The 20,779-nt window shown below is 34.4% G+C and overlaps 3 protein-coding genes across 5 annotated transcripts; 1 reads left to right on the top strand and 2 right to left on the bottom strand.

Annotated features, from left to right (window-relative positions):
• Window positions 1–1,341: 1,341 nt before the first annotated feature.
• On the bottom strand, window positions 1,342–5,452 carry LOC124838476 (eukaryotic translation initiation factor 3 subunit B-like). Its single transcript, XM_047314080.2, has 11 exons — window positions 5,215–5,452; window positions 4,877–5,114; window positions 4,565–4,711; window positions 4,021–4,149; window positions 3,810–3,938; window positions 3,629–3,712; window positions 3,423–3,547; window positions 3,126–3,324; window positions 2,475–3,004; window positions 2,175–2,283; window positions 1,342–1,925 (listed from the first exon to the last, which is right to left on the bottom strand). Exons 1-11 carry the CDS (start codon window positions 5,334–5,336, stop codon window positions 1,581–1,583), a joined length of 2,157 nt encoding a protein of 718 aa, XP_047170036.2. The 5' UTR covers window positions 5,337–5,452; the 3' UTR covers window positions 1,342–1,580.
• A 2,183-nt stretch (window positions 5,453–7,635) lies between these two features.
• On the bottom strand, window positions 7,636–13,484 carry LOC124838479 (3beta-hydroxysteroid-dehydrogenase/decarboxylase-like). 2 transcript variants are annotated; one of them, XM_047314085.2, is made up of 12 exons: window positions 13,201–13,484; window positions 13,022–13,111; window positions 12,820–12,953; window positions 12,481–12,651; window positions 11,884–12,009; window positions 11,497–11,576; window positions 10,444–10,642; window positions 10,049–10,160; window positions 9,245–9,419; window positions 8,908–9,064; window positions 8,454–8,520; window positions 7,636–7,980 (listed from the first exon to the last, which is right to left on the bottom strand). In XM_047314085.2, exons 1-12 carry the CDS (start codon window positions 13,430–13,432, stop codon window positions 7,835–7,837), a joined length of 1,689 nt encoding a protein of 562 aa, XP_047170041.2. In that variant the 5' UTR covers window positions 13,433–13,484; the 3' UTR covers window positions 7,636–7,834. The 2 variants fall into 2 exon arrangements, with proteins under 2 accessions (XP_047170041.2, XP_087963321.1); XM_088107195.1 differs by having other exon boundaries at window positions 12,820–12,945; window positions 13,201–13,256.
• A 51-nt stretch (window positions 13,485–13,535) lies between these two features.
• Window positions 13,536–19,728, top strand: LOC124838478 (sterile alpha motif (SAM) domain-containing protein). Of its 2 annotated transcripts, none has more exons than XM_047314083.2 (10): window positions 13,536–14,216; window positions 14,321–14,473; window positions 14,892–15,293; window positions 15,728–15,791; window positions 16,618–16,655; window positions 16,741–16,854; window positions 17,962–18,067; window positions 18,187–18,398; window positions 19,017–19,120; window positions 19,401–19,728. In XM_047314083.2, the coding sequence occupies exons 1-10, from the start codon at window positions 13,683–13,685 to the stop codon at window positions 19,543–19,545; spliced, it is 1,872 nt and encodes a 623-aa protein (XP_047170039.2). In that variant the 5' UTR covers window positions 13,536–13,682; the 3' UTR covers window positions 19,546–19,728. The 2 variants fall into 2 exon arrangements, with proteins under 2 accessions (XP_047170039.2, XP_047170038.2); XM_047314082.2 differs by having other exon boundaries at window positions 16,438–16,655.
• The last annotated feature ends 1,051 nt before the right edge of the window (window positions 19,729–20,779 follow it).

The following is a 20,779-nucleotide window of genomic DNA, read 5'->3' as shown; positions in this document are numbered from 1 at the left end:
GTGTATGATGAAGTACTAAGGTACAATGTTCGTCACGTTTTCGTAATGAAACAAAAAATTGAGGCTTTTGATCACTTCAAGGATTGGACGATGCCCATGCTAAACCATATCGATAAGAGAGTTAAGTGTTTAAGAATGAACAATACTAACAAATTTTGTAAACATGAAGACACGGTTTGTCATACTTCGTAGTAGAATACAGTAATGAAAAGGACGAATTGGACCTTATTGGAAGAGTAAGAAGCACATTGTTTCATTATGGGTTGATGCTATCAACACATCATGCTTCTTGCTGAATCAATCTTCGTCGACGACTATTAATCTCAAAACCCCTGTTGAGTGTTGGGGTTTGATTTTACAAGTCACCTGATCACTCAACTCTGAAGGCATTTTGGAGTCCAACATACAAATGAGTGTTTGTAGGTCATGAAGTGAAGTAGGAGTTAAGTTATTCTAAATTTGTTCACCTTATGAACAAAGGTGATTCTAAGCAGGAACATAAAATCCTATCAAGTGTCCTTCCTAAATTAGAAATCCAAAAGAAGTTCAAGTTTGATGAGGTTTCCCAACATCTGGAAATTGAAAGCTCTCATCGTAAATAATGAACTACACCAGTATTCATGAGTAGGCGAGTACATGAACAATCTTCGGAATAAGCATTGATAAGCTGTTGTGAAGCGTATTCTCAAGTAGGGTACTAGTTTTAATGTTGGACACCATCCACTTTCATAGGACACTCGGATCATGATTATTTTGATTATTATTTGAAACCGGGTATGCTTTCAACTTTTTCTTGTAAAAGAACTTTCCCTTATAAAGTTCTAAATCTTAATTTTAATATTTTATTTTATTAAAACTTCAACTGTTGTATTATTACTCAAATATTTTAAAATATTAAAGGAGTCGAGCATCATATCAAACAATGTAATTTCTAGTATTAAAAACCCAGAGAAAGTGCCTAATCTAGCAGAAGATGATTACAATCTTTTCAATAATCAATAATATATGAAGAGAAATTCTTCATTTAGAAAAACTAAATGTATTCAGATCACATTAGAAACTCTAACAATAACGCATTCAAATTAGAAACTCAATTCACACACTTCCTAAAAAAATTCTAATCAAACAATTATTCAGAATAGGTAGTTAAAACTCATTAACAATAAATTAACAAACATATAGACAAACTTATCTTAAATGCTGGGTATTATACTCAAACTATTTACACCAAAACACACTTCAAGTGTAATCACATAAAAACATCAAGCACAAACTTTAAATAATGTTCAATCACATGTATACTCACAAACCTACTTACAAGAGTAACAACATCAACAACAATAACAAAATAAATAAAAATATATTTTTTCATGCATTTGTTAGAGCAGACAACGAGGAATGAGTGAACAATTTCGCCACAAGGAGGCAGTAAAATTGTCTTTCACATAAATTTGGAAGTAAAAGGAATTCTTTCTACATTAAAAAACTAATGAAAGACTACAAAAATGGGTTTTCACAAATGCCCAACTAAACCTCGACAAAGAGAATAAAATGTTCTGGTCCAAGTCAAGCTATAAAACTCACTCTTGACCGTACTCAATATGAAGGACCTCTTCTTTTACGTCAATGACTTCCTCAACTTCAATGTCCTTTGCCTCGTATTCTTCCTCTTCATCACTGGCTTCCCCATCCCTGAGCTTCTGTCGATGTAAGCTCTCTTCTTCGTGGATTCGCTTCCATTCATTGACCCACTTGTCCCAATCTTCCTTCAACATTCTTCTCTTCTCACGTTCTTGTTCACTCAGCAGCAGCGAAACATCTTGATCTTCTGCCTCATATTTCTTGCTGTACTTCTTCAAGTTCTTGGCAATCTCTTCCTCTTTCTCAGGGCTCAAGAAAGAAGGTGGCCTTGGTCTCCACAAGAACTATAAGATAAAAGAAAACAAATAAGACCCGATTGATTTATACACACAGGGTAATCGACGTCATACATCGTGCAGATTAGCAGTAAGATTATTGTAACAATTTCAAAGATACCCAAATTCTTTTATCACAATCATACTACCAAAACATAGATTCAACATTGTACATTCAAACATCATTCTTCCATGTAACCTATTTAATAGGGGTATAATTGCCAACAACAATGCATAACAGTGCAGATGATACAGTACCTGAAAGAAGTGATCCTTCAAAATCCGATATAGATGCTTGCCATTGAAAGACCATATATTGAAACCATTTTCCATTTCATGAACTGATGTCACGGCAGTTGCAACATACCTGCAGTGCAAAGAAAAAGCAAAAGCTAGTGACAATCAACAAACGAATGAAAAGTACTCTTCAGCAAACCCAGAAATGGAAAACTTAATTAGTGCCTAAGGTAAATAAAATTTTAATCAGATTTTACACAAGATTAATATATGAACTGCCTTCATTAGCAATATCATTAAGCATTTAGACGAACCATATACCTTCCAGTTGGATCCCATTCAATATCTGTTGCCATAAAATGTTCAGCAGTAGCCATGGTTTCAAGCTCATCAACATTGTAAAATTCTAACTGCCCATTGAATCCTTTCAGCCCAGCCAGTACAATGTAGCGACCAGCAGGTGACCAAAACAGAGCATTTGCTTGCTTGCCTTTCAGAGTAGTGAGCTTCGAAACTCGGCTATTCTGACCAGTACGCATGGAGTAAATACTTACATCAGGTTTAGGGTTATCACCATGAATAACTGCAAACCTATGGCCTTTTGGCTCCCAAGCAAATGCAATGATCTTATCATTCTTATTCTCAAGCTCCAACACTTCAATAGGTATGTCTCGCTCTTTTATACGAAAAAGCTCAAAGCCTGTGTATGTGCTTTTTTTTGTTTTCGTATAGCGTTCAACATTAACAGCAAGGTAGTCTCCATTGCTTTGCCAATAGATCTTGCAGTCACTGACACTGAAAAGGTTTTTCTGCCTGAGTTCTTCCTTACTGGGGATTTGGATCAGACTTACCTATAAATATGTAAAAAAGAACATAAATATAAAACGGTTCAAAATGATATGGCCATTAAAGTATGATAACTAAGTAAAACAATTTCAAGTCATGTGCATAAAAGGAAAAACATAAGCTTACCCTCGCAGGCTGGTTACCACCCCCCATCTCAGGAACAAAGAGGGCAATAATTGGATCAGTTGGAGACCAGCAGAAATCCATTATATTTTCAACCTTCAGGGACTTCTTGTCAACAAGAGAAAATGTCTCCGTCTCATACACAGAGAGCACATTTTTTCCCATCCTTGCAAAGTATTTATCATCTCTTCCACCACTCCATCTGTAAAGACAGTGACAACAATGAATTACTGTATTAGAGGCCAGGCAGATGCTTATATAGTTGCATGAGATAGACAAAAAACATGAATAAAATAGTACTTGAAAACAGGCCATGAAACTCCTGTGACACCCCCAGCCCCTCCAACAGCAAAATCATCGGCACTACCTTTAAAGTCCCTCATCACTTTGCCAGTTCTCACATCAAATATATTAATCATAACCCTCTACAAAACAAGTTAGAGTTAGGAAGGGTGTCTGAAATACTAAAAAAACAAAAAACAAAAAACAAAAAAGGAAGCACTCACATTGGCATCTCGAGGATTGCTTGGTTCATGGCTACTGTAAGTTACCAGATACTTTTCACCAGGTGAAAAATCAATAAGTTTTACCTGTGTTTAATATTAATATGAATAATCGTTGGTAAAAATAAAAGGAAGACAACATAAAAAAGCAAACAATTACACAGAATAAAATCTCAAAGAAAACCTGAGGATGTGCATATCTCATAAGCCTGTTAAAGCTTGAAGAACCCCCCCATACAGCTGCCCCCTGTCTGTGAACAGTGGCCAAGTATGTCCCCAGAGGAGACCATTGGACAAAACTTTCGGTCCAAAACTACATCAATCCACAATCATGTAAAGATAGGCACTAATAAATATTTTATAATACACGATACTGAAATAAAATGTTTACTCACAGCACGCTTATAAACAGGATCAGGCTTCAAATGCCTTGCATCATTCCACAAAACCTCAGTATCTGAACCAGCACGAATCACAAACTGGTCCCTGGCCTTTGCATCAGTGAGCCAGTGTTGAAGATTTTCCTAAAAGAGATGGCCACAAACAAAGAGCATCAGAAACATCAATAAGCCACGAAGTTCGAGTGTGAATGCTACAAGATAATAGCTAAATATAAACAGATAATGCACAACCAGTAAACTATACAACACGTACAGCAACTGTATTCACAAATCCACCTAATAAAAAAATATGCACAGAACCAAATTAAAAGTGAGGCAGTGCAAACATGGATAACATATACATAACTTTTTACATGAAACTGGTAAAAAAGCCTCAACAATCCTAATAGCACCGTATCAAAAGGCCACAATTGTTAATTGAAAAGTCAGGACCATGACTGTCACAAACAGTAATTTATGCATGGATATATTAAAGTCTAGGCATGATAGCATATACATCATAAGAGGCAAATAGAAGAAAAGTATATATAAGCATTACCCCTGGAGCATACGGCTTAGTTTCAGGCGGAGCCCATTCGTTGGGCACCTTCATAAATTTATCGAAATCATCAAACATGCTCACGCAAAAAATATGTGCACGATCCAATTTGTATCCGTGAGTCTTCTCTTTAGCAAGCTCTGCTTCCTAAAATAAGTCCAGTGTAAGAATTAAAAAAGTCAATTCAATATCCATTGAAAAACTTTCAAAAACACAATCAACTCTGGCATTCCCAACAACAAAAAAAACTTAATACAACAAATCTTTTAAATGTCAATTTGTTCAGGTACATTGAAGAAAGAGCGAATATACCTGAGGAGTATTGTACTCAATGAAGCAGTACCCTAGGGTTTTATCAGTTTCAGGATCAACCGGCATCCAGAGGCCATCCTCTTTGATAACACCAATCTGACTATAAATTTTACGAACCACTCCTTCAAGCTTTTCAAACTTCTCCTTCGGAACGACAGGGAGGTTGTCGACAACAATGATGTTACCAAATCCCGACTCGAACTCGAGATTATCTTCCTGGTAAACTTCCTCGTCATCACTAAACGATGCAAGAAAAATAAAGGCGTAAGAACACCGCTTCCTAGGGTTTCAGTTCAGCGGCCAGAACAAAAATAAATTGGAAACCACGAAATAAACACCTGACAATTCCACAAGTTTCACCGGGAGGAAGACGAATGGAGTCGAGATCAAGAGTGGAGAGATCCACCTCCAGACGCAGTGCTGTGTCTTCGATCTCCTTCATTACCATGACATCCGCCATGATTGTAGCGACAATGGTCTCAGCCTTAGGGAGGCAGAGTATGAAGAGCAGAGAGTTTGGTTTCTAGGGTTCTCTCCAGTTTGACACAAGTGCGGCGCAGATACCTTTTCCCCACTGGATTAAATTGGAACATTTTATAGTTTAGATGCCTTTTTTTCTCATATACTTTTTTAATTGGAGTGAAAATTATAAAAAATAATAATATATAAGTGTTTATATAAATATATTATTAATGTATCTAAATTTAATATTTTAATTTTAAATTTTACAACAATTTTTTTAAATTTATTTTTTATTATTTATAATATATATATATATATATATATGCTAAAATTGTAAAAGTTATTTATTTTGTTACAATTTTTTATAAATATAATTTGTTTAAATCGAATAACATTTTTAAATAAATATAATAAAACGTAATATTGTATTTTCTTTGTCATAATAAAAAAATGAATACAAGTTTTTAACTGCTTTTATACTACTATTCATAAAATTTAATAGGGTTAAATATGTTTTTAGTCCCTAAACTATTGGCCGTTTCTGGTTTTCGTCCCTCTTTCAAAGTAAGGTACAATTTGGTCCTCATTCTTTTCGAAACGTTCGTTTTAGTCCTCGAAATTTTGGTTTTAGTCCTCATTTGTTGCTAAATGAGGACCAAATTTTTAAACAGTGTTTAGTTTTCGAGGACTAAAATGAATGTTTTTGGAAAGAATGAGGACAAAATTGTACCTTACTTTGAAACAGGAACGAAAATCAGAAACTGCTAATAGTTTAGGGACTAAAAACATATTTAACCCAATTTAATATTATAATCTTTACTATTAATATTGTAATATTTGCTATTAATAAAAGACTGTATTAATTGTCTTTAAATAAAATAAGGATTGAATATAGAAGAAAATAAAAATGAGAATTACATTGAATAATTCTTTTAAATATCAAGACTAAAAATTCTATTACAGAAAATATCAGTATACAAAACTTTCTATATATATATATATATATAAATAAAAATATGGTTTCATTTCACCTAATATTCTCTTCATGAAAAAATATAGACAAAGCCAAAAGAAGAAATATGATCTCTATTTATTGAAACAATAAAAGAATAAAAATTATTAACTTTTTAATTTTCAATTTTAGCTACTGTTATAATAAGTTTATATTTTACAATTTTTGTTGAACGTAATTTTAACATAATATTATATAATGAAACGTTAGTTATTTTTAAGTTGTGATGTTAAAACCTTTCTAATTTAACTACATAGAAAATTAAAAAGTAATATAACAAATACAAAAAAAAAATGTATGTATAAATTAGAAATAAAATTTGTTTATGACAAAATTTAGAAAGACGATAATAGAAAAAAAAAATCAATGATAATAAAAAGAGTATTAAAATGTATGAAAGATAATTAAATAACTAACAAAAGATTAACTAAAAGCTAACTCAAGTATCTTATTAAAGACTTTTCTATTGACAAGACTAACTCAAAAATTAATCAAATAAGTTAGTAATTGACTTGATTTACCAAACTCATTTCGAGAACCAACAAGTCTTGATTATTGGCCACTGGGATACATTCTACACTACAACTATGGACTTTGAAATTTTGACATGGTACATGTGAGTCACTAAAAAGGATTTAACCAGTAAGCAAAAGTTACCTTTTAATAAAAACATGTTATAATCTTCCACTTGTTCAAATACTTATCTTAATGAAACAATCATAGAGTGTAGAGATAATTGCTCTTATATTAAGTATCATTATTCATGTATTACAACCTAATCAAAGTCTCAAGTTTTATGCTCTGTATGATGATAAAACTAAATAAATATACTCAATTATTCTTTGTACAAATACTTGTAAAAAAATTAACAATAATTTATGTTTCATCCATAACTACACATTTAGTCATGCCATGCAAAAGATTTCTTCTATATTTTGTCTGAAAATTGTCATGTTTCCATGATTCCAAATTGTCCTTTTTGTCTAAAAATTGTCATGTTTTCATGATTCCAAATTGTTCATGTAAAAGTATTTACCAGATCAAATATTTTCAAATCTAGAAATATATTCCGAAACTCTTAATCCAGAAAATATTAAAAAAAGGAAGTGAATGGATGACCTATACCTTTTTATTATAATTTTTTTTAACCAAAGTAGGAAGAAATATCCTCAACCATTTATTTTTGAATGGCCCATCATTAGGAATTTCTTTAGGAATTTCTCTCTCAAGTGAAGTGCTCTCCTGCTTACGTTGAAAAGGTATATAACGAAAACAAGAAAAGAAAAAGAAGAAAAGAGTACCGCTGCAAATTTGAATTTCCATCAGTTACATGAGTAACAAACACCTCGAAAGCAAGAGTTTTCCAAGAAGAAGTAAATTTCGCAAGTTGGTCAAATATAAAATTAAATTACAATTATGAAATAATCATACATGAAACTCAGTCGAATATTTAATGTGCAACTATCTAAGGAAAAAAAGGCTTATCAATCAATCTTCTTTGAAGAAAGAAACTTTTTGGTGAGATCAGATTTCAATTTGCAACTAAAAGAATGCGTTTTTATAAATATGCCATCAATGTCTTCCTCCTTCTGTTCGTATACGTAGAAAGCTATAAATGCAAATGTAATTCCTGTAACCCACAAAAAGAAAAAAAAAATTAGCATTTCCTCACCCAAAAAAAAAGAAAAGGCAAAACTTGTATCATTCTCTTCAGGGCTCTGATTCAAACAACACAAATCAATAGAAAAAACAGTGAGGTGTAACATGTAACCTGTCACCCTCACCTCAGGAATACTAAGTCAAATTATTCGATGAGGTATCCATAAGTGAAAAGGGCTCAGACATCTGAATGTTGATTGCACATGATTTTTTTTAAATAGAAAGTAATCAAACATGATTCAAAATTCATCAATTTCACAAATCTATAGTGAATTCAAGTAATATATATAGACCTCCAGTCACAATTTTACTGGTTGCAGAAATAGATTCAATTAAATAGAGGCAAGCATAGAACATATTTTCGGCACAGACAAATTCATGTCGCCACATGCATACATGTGTGCGCACGCACGAAAGAGAAAGAGAGAGAGGACGAGAGAGGACCTATAGTATACAAGTTCTGAAGTGAAAAGGCTCCAAGGAAGCTAAGAATGAACAGAGAGAGAACAACCTGTTGATCATCAAAGGAAAGATGTGTCAGCATTTCTGATACGTAAGAAGCTTATACTCGGTAAATTTTTCCTTTTTGTAAACAGAAAACTTGATTTTATGCAAAAATTTTACATAGAAATTTTGAAATGAAGGTTCCAAAATTATGGGTTTCACCTATAGCGTCTCATAATTTCACTGACAAGTTTACAGATGTACAGCAGAATACTTTTTAATTTAAAAATTAATAAATTAAAGAAAATGATATTTTTATTATTATGCATATTTTATTTTATTAATAATAATAATATATTAAAGGGATAGGATTTTCAAAATCAATGCATCCTATACATCATAATCACAGCAGCAAGCAATGGCAAAGAAAATATAGGTAATGCAGTGCAGATACCTTTAATAACAGTACCCAATCATTCCCTTCTGCAAGGGACTTGAAAACATTAACAGCAACATTCCATGATGAGGCCACTGAGAGAGCAAATTTATGTGACCTATCTTCTGACAAGTGAAACCATGACTTGGGCATTTTCTCAACAGTATATCCCAACCTGCACAAGCATAAAATATAGCAATAGTTCGCATTTATGTTTGCATAAAAAACTTCCATGCTTCTAACAACTGGATTGACTTAAGGATGATCATAATAATAATAAATCATTGGACAAGTTAATAGTACCATACAATGTTAATTGGCAACAGCAATATTCAATAGTACATAGTATACTTACATTTTTGCAGGTAGAATGCCATGGATGAATAAAAAGATCGATGCAAACAATAGAAGCTTTGTCAGAGCACTAATGATGGTATTTTCAGATGCAATGAAGTTGAAGTATATTGCAATGAAGACAAACAATGTGATGAGAGTTTGCTTTTTATCCTTCCAAAGCAACGTGTCAGCAACTGCAAATTAGCAGATCAATCAAAATTACAGATAAATAAATGTAAGCTGTAAAATTACTCCCAGCACAAATCGGTTACACTATAGTGTTTGCATAGGAGGTAGAAGAGATCTAACATTGATCACGTAAATAGACAACAACCAGTCAATTTTTATAATCAACTACGTTAGAAATATTAACACCAAAATTTGAACTTTTGAGTTCAATAGCTGTTTCAGGCTACTTAGAACTAGCACATCAGACACAGTCTCCCTTTATAACAAATTAAAAAAAGAAACTACCAAGATTGAAACATATGGATAATACGTAGTACATGATGATGTGATTGTGAGTACAAACAACAACTTCCTGCTCTATCTATGACAATTCACCTGTGGAAAATAAATGTTATGTATTTAATGTCTACGAAAATGTTCTTGATCATAATCTAATCAGATTCATGAGACAATCGAAGTCAATCAACCACGTGATACAGTAATGGAAGAGCAGTAGCCATGTTTCTATTTATTTATTTTATCAGCAGCCATGTTTCTATTTATATATGGCAGTTAGATTAACAGATTAATTCTCCTATACAAGGAAGTCCAGATTGTCCAACAAAGAAGTCTACATATAATTGATTATTCACACCTCTTCCACTTCCAAGATATTTGGAAGCTTTTGAGGGACCTTCTCTTGTAGTTTTAGGTTGATTTTCTGCCTTCAAGTGTGCATATGATTCAATTGTCCTCTGTAGGCCCTCCTGCAAGAAAAAAAACGATATCATTAGTATGGGAGAAACACCCAGGCAAGTATGATTATGTATATACTCACAGCAATAGATGTAATAACCTTAGTACACCACTGAAATATCATTTATTTAAGAATAGCATCTCATACTTGTTTTCATAATATATCATATAATCCTAACTTGGCATTGTCAGTGATTTCGGGGGCATGAAGTTAGCCAACTTCTCAGCATGAACAAGATGAATGTCAATAATAGATGCTAAAATATATTATTACTTTTCATAAATATCAGAGACCTGCATTTTTACGATGGGGGCATAGCCAAGGCGATCCTTTGCTTTTGAGCAATCAAAAGTTCTGCTGCAGGTCACTAGTCTTATCCTTGAAGGGGTTAACTGAGGCACCGGCATCCCATATGGGCCAAGCAGCCTATATATCCACTCCACCAAATGCGCAATGGGTAAGATAACAACGGTAGGGATCTTTATTCTTGGCCTGCAAAAGATAGCATGACTCAGATAACATAAAAATAGCTTTGATAATGCCTCTGTAATGTTCATGTTTGTTTATCTGAATGAAAAGGCATAATTATATTCCTTATTTATTTCAAATGTAAATGCAAGAAATTTTAAAACTTAGGAATGATTGATTAATAACCGAGGTCATTATTCTAATTAACATATAGAAGTCATACTTAAGAATAAAATAGATAACAAAATAATAGCCACTGGTTAGGATAGCAAGACAAAAAATCCCATAATTCAACATCCCTAATTGACAGCAACTTGAGCTCATGATGATAAAGGACAACCGAAATTTGCAACTTTCATACTATGAAACAAACATATGAAAAGGATATAAAAGTGTTAACTGAGTATAATCACATAAGAATTTTATTCATAATCTGAAAATTGAAACTGCCACCACGTTCCCTTTTACTATGAATTCAGCAGGGGAGACACAGAGTAAATAGATGTCTGTTTTTTTTTCTTTAACACGACAGTTGCATTGGGGTTAGAACCTACGATCCCAACCACTAGACCAACCCAGTGGTCCACAGTTCAAGATAGTTTATGTTACTCAATTTTTAAATATTGGTAAATTTTCCATAGATAGGCTCGGTGTTTGATTACGATTTGACTACTGGTCATCTAGGATTATAAATACTCCTTTTCTGAGATTCAAATTGGTATTTTCATAAATTATTCGTAAAAACAAATCTTAAAAAATTGCATGAAATATTGGTTTGAATCCTTGGTTACACTATGGGAGAATCTCAAATAAAATAATAAGAGAGAGGTTACTTAACAAGTAAGAAATAACTAATGGTGACGGTATGTAGAAACTACCTTTCATATCCAAGACCATCCAATACCACTGACACGAACTCCCAAAATTTCATAGGCTCCATATTTGTTATGAAATATGCCTAAAAAACAAATACCCGTTAGCAATCAAATACTATAGTAATTGCTAAGTTTCCTACCTTGCAAATCAATAATTTTCCCTCCCCTTTAGTATGAGAATGCAAATGATTCATTCTTAATTTAAAAAAGGTCTCTGGCAAGTCTTTCTCAACAAGCATCCTTTCATGTTTCCTCATTTTCCCAAATGAAGAGACTCTACCCTAAAGCTTCAAACACATCATCATCATCTCTCTAAGTCTACTTTTTAATCTTCATTTACAAATAAAAATAAACAGAAGTTACTTAGTCATAACAAAATCTCAGTGGTACCTCTCCAGCAGCTTTTTCTGAAACTGGCCCTTCTGAAGCCAGAGCCCGTTCTGCACATATATGGGCATGAGCCACATTTCCAACATACGTGAAATCATAAATGTTATTCCCATCGCCAATAAGGAACTGGTCAAAAGGGAAATATAAATAAGAGAATGAAAGAAAGGATGAAGGCAGTTTCTGCTAATAAGTAGTTAATTGCTTTGCAAACATTAAGCTATAAAGAAAAATGTTTTAGTTAGCAGTCTGAGTCCAATTTCATTCGATCTGGGCTAGTCTCTGATTATTCAAGATGTTCCTAAGGCTAATAAAAAAATTCAAGATTACATTTTCATTAGTACTGAATTAGTAACTTATACAGTAAAAAGTACCATGTATTTACTAAGACTCCAAATATGCACAACAAATAATAACCTCGAGTGTCAGCCCAATTGGTTACATACTAAAACAAGTCAATAGGCTAAAAAAAAACAGTCAAACAAAAGGTTAAATTATTTCATTGGACTCAACTGTAATAGATACATTTCCTGCCTTAGAAATGATGCTAGATATACAGGCACTGAAATACATACCATTAGGATGGTAAACAACATCTACCTTAGATTTCCCTTTTCTGGCAGTATCAACTAGCGTAGGCACCAACAGTCTGTCACCGGGCCCAAAAATGCTGCTAGGGCGTATGCAGCACGTTAAGAGCCCATTAGTCCCATTAGCTTTAATAACCAATGTCTCACCCTCGGCTTTCGTAGCTGAGTAATGATCATTAGGCTGAAACAAACAAATAGAATTACTCTTAGGATCACCCCGAACTAGTCTTATAACATACATATAGCCCCGGTTCTGACATTATACATTATCTATCTTTCTCAAGCTCCATGTGAAGAAACGCATGGTAATTTGTGAATTAAGTAAAAGAAGAGTTCCTAGAGTGTATACCGAAGGTGTATAAGGCATTGTTTCGTCACCATTATGAATCCCATGAACGCCATCGAAAACAACGCTGGGAGAGCTGGTGTAAACGAGTCGCTTCACTTTCTGCTCCACGCAAGCATCGATGACATTCTTTGTTCCTTGCATAGGAAAATCTCAGTCAGATTCAAACTTTGAACAAGCAAACAAGCAGAAGAGTGAGGTTCACCTTGCACATTGACGGAATAATGAAGCTGGTAGTTGTTAATGGAAGAGTTTGGAGCAGCCATGTGGAACACAACTTCAACTCCTTCTAATGCTGCACTACTCGTAAAACCAACATTAGCGAGTACGCGCGCGAGACAAAATTGTTGCTACAATTGAGAGAGAACAGAAAAGGTTCATCACCTTTTAGCACTTGAGCCTTGTTGCGAAGATCGAGGGAGACGTATTGGGCCCGGCCAGAGTGCAAGGCCTGGCCGAGAAGCCCCAACTGTTCGGCGGGCTCGAGAACAATGCTGTCTTCCAAATCGGCGATGCGGATGGAGTATTCGTTGTGCCGGATTAACATTTCCACCAAATGCCGGGCGGCGAAACCCCTGCCTCCAGTCACCACGCACCACTTGTCTTCCGCTGCCATAGTTAAACAAAAAGCTCACAGATTCAAACACAGTGTGGAGGAAATAATAAAGCAGTGCAGGCTTGTCTTTCTCACATGCGAAAAAACGCGAAAAAAAAAAGGCTTGGGTATGGGCCCGCGCAAGGCGAAGATGGGCTTGGCCCAAGAGCAAAATACATTTCATATCACTCACTTCCCGCTTAAAAATTTGAAACGCGTATCGTATTTGTTTCGAGTTCTGGCGTAGAGTAGAGAAGAGATTATTTCCACAATGAATTGGGACGAGAACGATGAATTTGAGATCCCTCTTACTCAAACGGCAATGGCTTTTCACGAGCTCGATTCCGTCGACAAAAATCAACGGCCATTGAAGAAACCAAAACGCAAAACGACGGCGCTTCGTGGCAGTGGCAAGGAGAACGTCCGACCCAGCGAGGGCTGCGAAATTCTGAACTGCAGCTTGGATTTCATTCCTTCCTCCCTAGATTGTATTTCGGTTTGCAGCGTTCAACACTCAGAACAAGACGACAGTGATTCTTCTTCCGCGTCTTTATCGGAGCTGAAACAGAAGGGGAATTATCTTCACAACTCGATAGAGTCGAAGCTGGTGGTTCCGAGAATCGGCGAGCTTAACGCTGCAGATGCAGATTCTGATTCGGAGCTTGGTCTGTTGATGAATTTGTGCGACGAGTTGGAGGAAGTAGATAGTTCCGTTCGGTGTCCCCTTTGTGATGTTGATCTTTCGAATTTGACTGAGGAGCAGAGACATCTTCATACCAATAATTGTCTTGACAAAGGCGATAACGTGAGATTCACACCCTTTGCACAACAGTAACAACATTTGTGGTGATTGAAGTGGGGGAACTGTATAATTTCAATTCAATTATAAGTTGTGAAAATGCTGTGCAGGTTGCGGTTCCTGAAGACGATAAGGGTGCTCCACATGTGCCAAAAGTCGCTTCTGTTGTTGATTGGCTTCACGGGCTCGGTTTGGGAAAGTATGAAGTGATTTTCGTTAGGGAAGAAGTTGATTGGAACACCTTGCAATGGCTCACAGAAGAGGTTTACTTATGTCATTTAATTGGTCTCATTCATTCCAGTAGTTTTAGGTTCATAACCTCTGCCTCATATGCTGCTTGAATTTATTTATGGGTTTTATTAGTTCATTGATCTCCATTTATGCTTTGAAGAATTGTTTGTTTAATTTTCAGCTTTACGTAAACAATTGGAATTTGTCGTTGTTATTCTCCTCTCCCCCACTGATGGGAAATGTAGTTACTTGCAATTTTGGTGGTCTAGAGTGTTCATCAAGACCGCTTATCTTAATGAGGTTGTCATTGGAAATATAAGGATATCTTTGCTTTTGTTTTTCGGTATCCCAAATATACTACGGTTTGCTTGTGTTAAGTGTTTGTCTATTTACTTTCTTATTTAAGATTAATGTTTTCCAATATTTTTCCTCATTTCTCTGTATCTGCAGGATCTCTTAAGCATGGGCATCACTGCATTTGGGCCGAGAAAAAAGATTGTGCATGCCCTGTGTGAACTAAGAAAAGGAGATGCCGCTGCAAATGAGAAACAAGGGGGTTCGTTGGCGGAGCCTGTAAGGATTAGAAACCAGAAAGTCAAATTAAAGCGAGACAAATCTGAAAGAAAAACTGACGGCTCTATTAAACCACCAGCAAACAAATTGATTACTGAATATTTTTCGGGATTTGCTTCCAAAGAAAAGAAAGTTCCTGCCTCTCCTGGAGAACAAAAGGAAATGAAAAAAAGTGACTTGGATTCTGGTCGTAAGCACAAATCAAAAAATGTGACAACAAATAGAAAGCTCCGTGATGTTCCCAAATGGTGTTCTGTACAAGGAACGCCTTTCCGAGTGGTAAATATTTAGTTTAAATGATACATTTGTATTTGACTTGATTTAGTGTATATTGCCTTCGTGTATCCATTTGCGACTCTGGAAATATCTTAGCAAGAAGGAAAGTCTTTTCTAAATTACCTAAAAGAGGAAAAATCCTTGTTTTTTACATTCAAGTGTGCTGCTTGGTAACTGTTTTCAACATCCATTCAAATGCTTATTGGCCACTTGGACGACTATTTTCAAATTGAGCATACACATCAATCACGTTTAATGTTGACCTTCTGAACTAGCAAAAGAAAATTAAAGAAAATGAGCAAAATATGTATGCAATATTCATGCCAATAAATTATGAACGTTAACATCCAGGAAACTTCTGCTATTCTATCACCATTATCGCTCTATCAAGTCTTGATGTAGGTCCGACTGTCTGACAAATACGTTATTACATGCAGGATGCTTTCAAATATCTCAGAGGAGATTGTTCCCACTGGTTTCTCACACACTTCCACTTGGACCGTAAGTCTACTTCTGCATGTTTCCTTTTAATCTTTATCATAAAACAATTTTAGTCTTGTTGAGTCACACTGTTTTCATGCTCTAAACGTGTTTATGTATATATGTGTTTTACGTACACACACAGAGAGATGTGATCCTATTTAGTAGACCTCGTATTCTTAGCTCTTGGTAGATTCGATGTAACAGTTGGCACACGGATCTCCAACAAATGGTCAGCTTAGTAAGTTTGAGTGATTGTTTTGGTTTGTTTTCTCTACATAATGCTTGACTTTAGTCATAAAATTTGGATATGCAATTACTTTACTGTGGAAATCTTATTCATAGTGGGAGATCGAAGATGTTCATCATGAAAAACAATGTAGTAACGAAGTAGTTTTGGTGCTTACACGTCGAAATGCATTATTGAATGTGCTATAAAACCGTGGATTCTGTTTTCTTCCAAACTGCATTTGGGTGTTTGTATCCGAAAAGAAAAATCAGTTTCAGATCACGTTAAATCGGAGACATTTGTTTAAACTACCAAATAAATAATTAATGGAGTTCATGGTGTGCCGGTCCTTTTAAGTGGATCGTTACCATCAGAGTCAAAATTTTCCAAGTGACGCCTTGGCTGTTGGTTCTCATTTGTGATCACGTTAAATTGCAGATTATCAAGGTCTTACCAAGTCATTCAATCATGGAAAGATTTATTGCTCCTCCATTACAGCTAGATTAGTAAATACGAACATTGGAATTTCATATGATAAATTACATGTTTTGCCTCTGAACCAAAAGATTGAAATAGCTGGTGTTGATGTGACTTGCTTTGATGCCAACCACTGTCCAGGTTCCATACTCGTACTCTTTCAACCTCCGAATGGTAAGGTGTGGCTTGGATTGACTTATGAGCTTTTTTATATTTCGCATTGTTATGTTGTAATTGATTAATGACTAGATGTTTTCCTTTTAGGCTGTGCTGCACACGGGTGATTTCCGGTTTAGTGACGAAATGACAATCAATCCCTTACTCAAGATGTGTCCTATCGATACTCTAATTCTTGATACAACATACTGCAATCCACAGGTTAGTTCGATATGAATGATGGACTCATCTGAAAAATTACATGAATGTGTAAGCTTTTATTCGGGAACCTGGCCTCCATAAATTTAATTTTTTATTCAATAATAGAATAAACTAATGATGGAGAATCACATCACAGTCCAGCTACTCGAGATTAAGACAAAGTGAAGTTTTCTAGAATCCTTGTCTATATTGGATACTGACATGGCAACTGATGGTTGGCTTGGCAGTGGCAATGTGCAATATCTTATCAAGAGCCAAAGTCTGCCAATTTGATGCAAATTTGATTCGGGTGTTTGGGAGAAATAATCACTTATATTTGCTAGCTTCTTGAAGAATCTTTTGAAATATAGGAGAATGTTTCTTGGATTTTAATCTTTTCCAGTAATGTTGTTAGTTTTCTATACAAAGTAAAGCTCCGTTTGGTTCATTTTTAGTTAGATAAAGTTGCTTTAAGGAAAAAAGTTCAACGTGAAAACTTTAGAAAGTTATCCAAAGAAACTAATGTGTTTGAGTTAATGAGTAATAGTATGCCTGATATCGCTTGTTATTTGAATAAAGTAATACTAACTTACAAGCGTGATTGACAGAGACGGTCTGAACAATTTACTACAGAAATAGGTTGGTAATACTTTATTCTTATCAGACGATCGAGTATGCAACCCTAGAGTTTTTTTAATTATAGTGGTGGTGAAAATCCTCACTGCTTTCTGAAAATATTTTTAAAATGGGTGTATTTTTACAGTTCTAAATCTTTAATGTTTAAACCATTCGTAAGTAAATTAATTATAAACTGATAATGATATTCTGATTTATTCTATAAAACATAAACGATTAAATTTAATTCTTTTGAAAATAAATGACCAAATTGAATGTAAGGATAAAAGACTGGGTAGAATCCAGTCTAAACTGAATGAAAAAGTGACAAAATGCACGATTTTTTTTCCTTTTCCAAAGTCTTTTCTCCAAAAACACGAGTACATCCATTTCTCTTAAAAATCATTGGACATAGTTTTATAAGTCACTGAATTAGATTCAGTTTGTTAAAATGAGTTCATAACGTAATATGCTTTTTCCTTTGACTCTAATAATTCCTTTCAATATTTGCAGTATGACTTTCCGAAACAAGAGGCTGTAATACAATTCGTCATTGATGCCATTCAAGCAGAAACTTTTAATCCCAAGACTCTTTTCCTGATCGGCAGCTATACCATTGGTAGGTTTCCATAGAGTTGTGTCTGTGGTAGTATTGCCCCATTAGTAAGAAATTGATGAGGAAAAATAATACAATTTTCGATTTTCTCCTCCCGTCCCTATTTTGACTTGTTCTTTTAGGAAAAGAAAGGATATTCTTGGAGGTTGCTCGCGCGCTTAGTAAAAAGGTTCACGTGACTGCGGCAAAGTTGCGTCTTTTAAAATGTTTGGAATTTAAGGAGGAGGATATGCAGTGGTTCACTTCAAATGAACATGAAAGCAACATTCATGTTGCCCCTATGTGGACGCTCGCAAGCTTCAAAAGATTGAAGCACATATCAAGTCAATATAAGGTGAGTGCTACTGCTAGTTTTTCTGGCAGAGGCACTATGTGCTTAACTTTGTGGTATTTTTTTCAATGTAAAAGGATCATATCTTGATGTACGCATATAGGTGTACTCCCTCCGTCACTAATCATAAGACCCTTTCTATTAATTGACACATAAAAATTAATTAAATTAGTTACAAATAATAAATTTGATTGCAATGTGTATTATGTTTTCAAAATTACATTTGTCAACGAAACTTTGGTATCTGAAAGTACTAACATTCTCAAACCACATTAGAGAGTAACTGTCATTCATTTATGAATTTCTTTTGGTAAAAACATGTCGATTGAATAACATTATTTTAAGAAGAAATAATTAATAAATCATTCAACTATAAAAATATGTTATAGAATGAGACCACAGTTTTCTTTTAAAGAATATTATAAATAGGACGGAACAAGGAGTAGTATTTTTCTTCACACATTTTTTATCTATAATATTTTTTCAAGAGCTGTTCCATGATTGAATATATTGGTGGCTGGATTGTACAGCTTTAGAGGAGGATATTTATACTGAATTGCATTTGTCTTTTAACAGTTTAGCTCCACGTTTCTAATCATCGGATGCCTTTTCTTTAATTAGGACCGGTACAATCTTATAGTTGCTTTCTCCCCCACTGGTTGGACGTTTGGCAAAGGTAAAAAGAAGTCTCCCGGAAGAAGATGGCAGCAGGGTACTATTATAAGGTAACACTTTAATTTCCTTCATTACTTGTTTTATTAAATACTTCTGGTCAGAATCTTGAATCATATACATGGATTACGTCCTTATAAAACACATAAGATTTTTTTTTTCTACCTGTGGACAATAGAGTTTGTTTTACTAAAGCGCTGGTCTCATAAGTACATTTTTGAGTTATATTCTCTGCACTATTTAGTAGCTGTGCACATTGGTAGTTAGTAGATCAGGCTCTCGTTTCTTAAATTTTTACAACTATTAACTAATTGAAGCTTCCTTGTTTATCAGGTATGAAGTACCTTACAGCGAGCATAGCAGCTTTACAGAACTCAAAGAGTTTGTAAAACTTGTATCTCCTAGCAACATTATACCAAGTGTGAATAACGATGGACCAGAATCTTCTGATGCAATGATTTCTCTATTGTTATCTTGATATGTTAACCAAAAGGGTTTAGTCTTCTGTTGCAATGGGGTCTGTATGAGAAAGTTAAGTAAAGGTTTAATGAATTTTGCCATGCCTTTCCTGCATTTAAGGAAGACCTCAGTGTGCTTGAGTTTTATATAAATAAACTTTTGGAAACCAGCACGCTAGATCAATTTTTAGAGGTACACTTGATTTTTTCGCTTTGCCAAAAGATTAACTATTAAAAGATGACAAAGTGTCAATACTCGGTAGAACTGTTCATCATACTTATATCCAGTAGTATCGAGGTTTATGTCAAATGTGATCTAAATCTGAAGTGATTGCCATTTCCTATTCACATAGAATAAGTTTAAAGAACCTATTTCTTTTTCTCTTGTAGTTCAGAAGCTAAGCAGCCCACTGATTTTCCTGAACAGGGTCGTAACTTGTGAAATTGTTACACAGAAGTTATTGTTGTTCATAAAAAGGATAATCGTAACTTGCTCTTCACGTTAAATGGTCATATAGTAGACAGCAAATGTATTAGTGCTTTCATTGTCTATATACAGTACTGGTTTTCGTCAGTTGCTACATTAGCATTTTAAGTTCTTTTAAGGGAGGAATGGTAGGACTGCATTTTTTGCGTCGTAGAACCTCGTTCTATTGTTTTGGTCCTCCTGGAGGATTGGACTTTGGATTGTGTTTTTATCATCCGATTCAGAAAATTGATCAAATTCTGGTATAGAGTCATCATAGTGAGGTCAATCAAACTCGGCAGGCTTTGAGTTGGGCTTATTGAAAGAAATTACAAACTCCACTACGAGCGAAATTGAATTTAGCTCATTAAAAATATTGTTCTTTCAGGTTGGGTTTAAAAAAAACCGCTATGCATTCCAACAACTCAACGTAATTAAAAAAAAAAGTGTAGGATTTTGATCTTTTTAGCTTCGTGCTCTACTATCTCGATCTTTTTTTTTCTTCTACTTTAGTGATTTTGATTTAATATTGTTATTTATAGCATGCTGAATTAATTTTTTGGATTATTTAAATTTTATTGGAACGTTATTTAAAATAATTATATATATATATATATATTTTTTTTTCTTTTTGTTATCGTCACCATAAATATGATGATTTTTTATGGTTATTTTTGTAATTTAAAATTTGATTTTATACCTACATACGAAGGGAGATGAACTGTCTAATTCAATAAATCCGGGTGATGAAACCAAAATAAACTTAAAAGATTGGACGGTTGATCCCG

Source organism: Vigna umbellata, chromosome 2, assembly GCF_029865625.1.
Source record: "Vigna umbellata cultivar VRB3 chromosome 2, Vumbellata_1.0, whole genome shotgun sequence".
NCBI classification, from domain to species: domain Eukaryota; kingdom Viridiplantae; phylum Streptophyta; class Magnoliopsida; order Fabales; family Fabaceae; genus Vigna; species Vigna umbellata.
This window is presented reverse-complemented; position numbering and strand designations above follow the sequence as displayed.

Excerpts from the sequence above, each read along its gene's own strand:
- LOC124838476 (XM_047314080.2), bottom strand. The coding sequence starts at position 5,336 with ATGGCGGATGTCATGGTAATGAAGGAGATCGAAGACACAGCACTGCGT. Across the intron at positions 4,150-4,564 it reads CTAAGCCGTATGCTCCAGGG|GAAAATCTTCAACACTGGCT; the intron begins GTAATGCTTATA and ends CATCTCTTTTAG. Across the intron at positions 2,284-2,474 it reads GAATGGGATCCAACTGGAAG|GTATGTTGCAACTGCCGTGA; the intron begins GTATATGGTTCG and ends TTTGCACTGCAG.
- LOC124838479 (XM_047314085.2), bottom strand. The coding sequence starts at position 13,432 with ATGGCAGCGGAAGACAAGTGGTGCGTGGTGACTGGAGGCAGGGGTTTC. Across the intron at positions 11,577-11,883 it reads CAGAAAAAGCTGCTGGAGAG|GCATATTTCATAACAAATAT; the intron begins GTACCACTGAGA and ends TTTGTTTTTTAG. Across the intron at positions 10,161-10,443 it reads CCCCCATCGTAAAAATGCAG|GAGGGCCTACAGAGGACAAT; the intron begins GTCTCTGATATT and ends TTTTTCTTGCAG.
- LOC124838478 (XM_047314082.2), top strand. The coding sequence starts at position 13,683 with ATGAATTGGGACGAGAACGATGAATTTGAGATCCCTCTTACTCAAACG. Across the intron at positions 15,294-15,727 it reads AAGGAACGCCTTTCCGAGTG|GATGCTTTCAAATATCTCAG; the intron begins GTAAATATTTAG and ends TATTACATGCAG. Across the intron at positions 16,855-17,961 it reads CAACATACTGCAATCCACAG|TATGACTTTCCGAAACAAGA; the intron begins GTTAGTTCGATA and ends CAATATTTGCAG.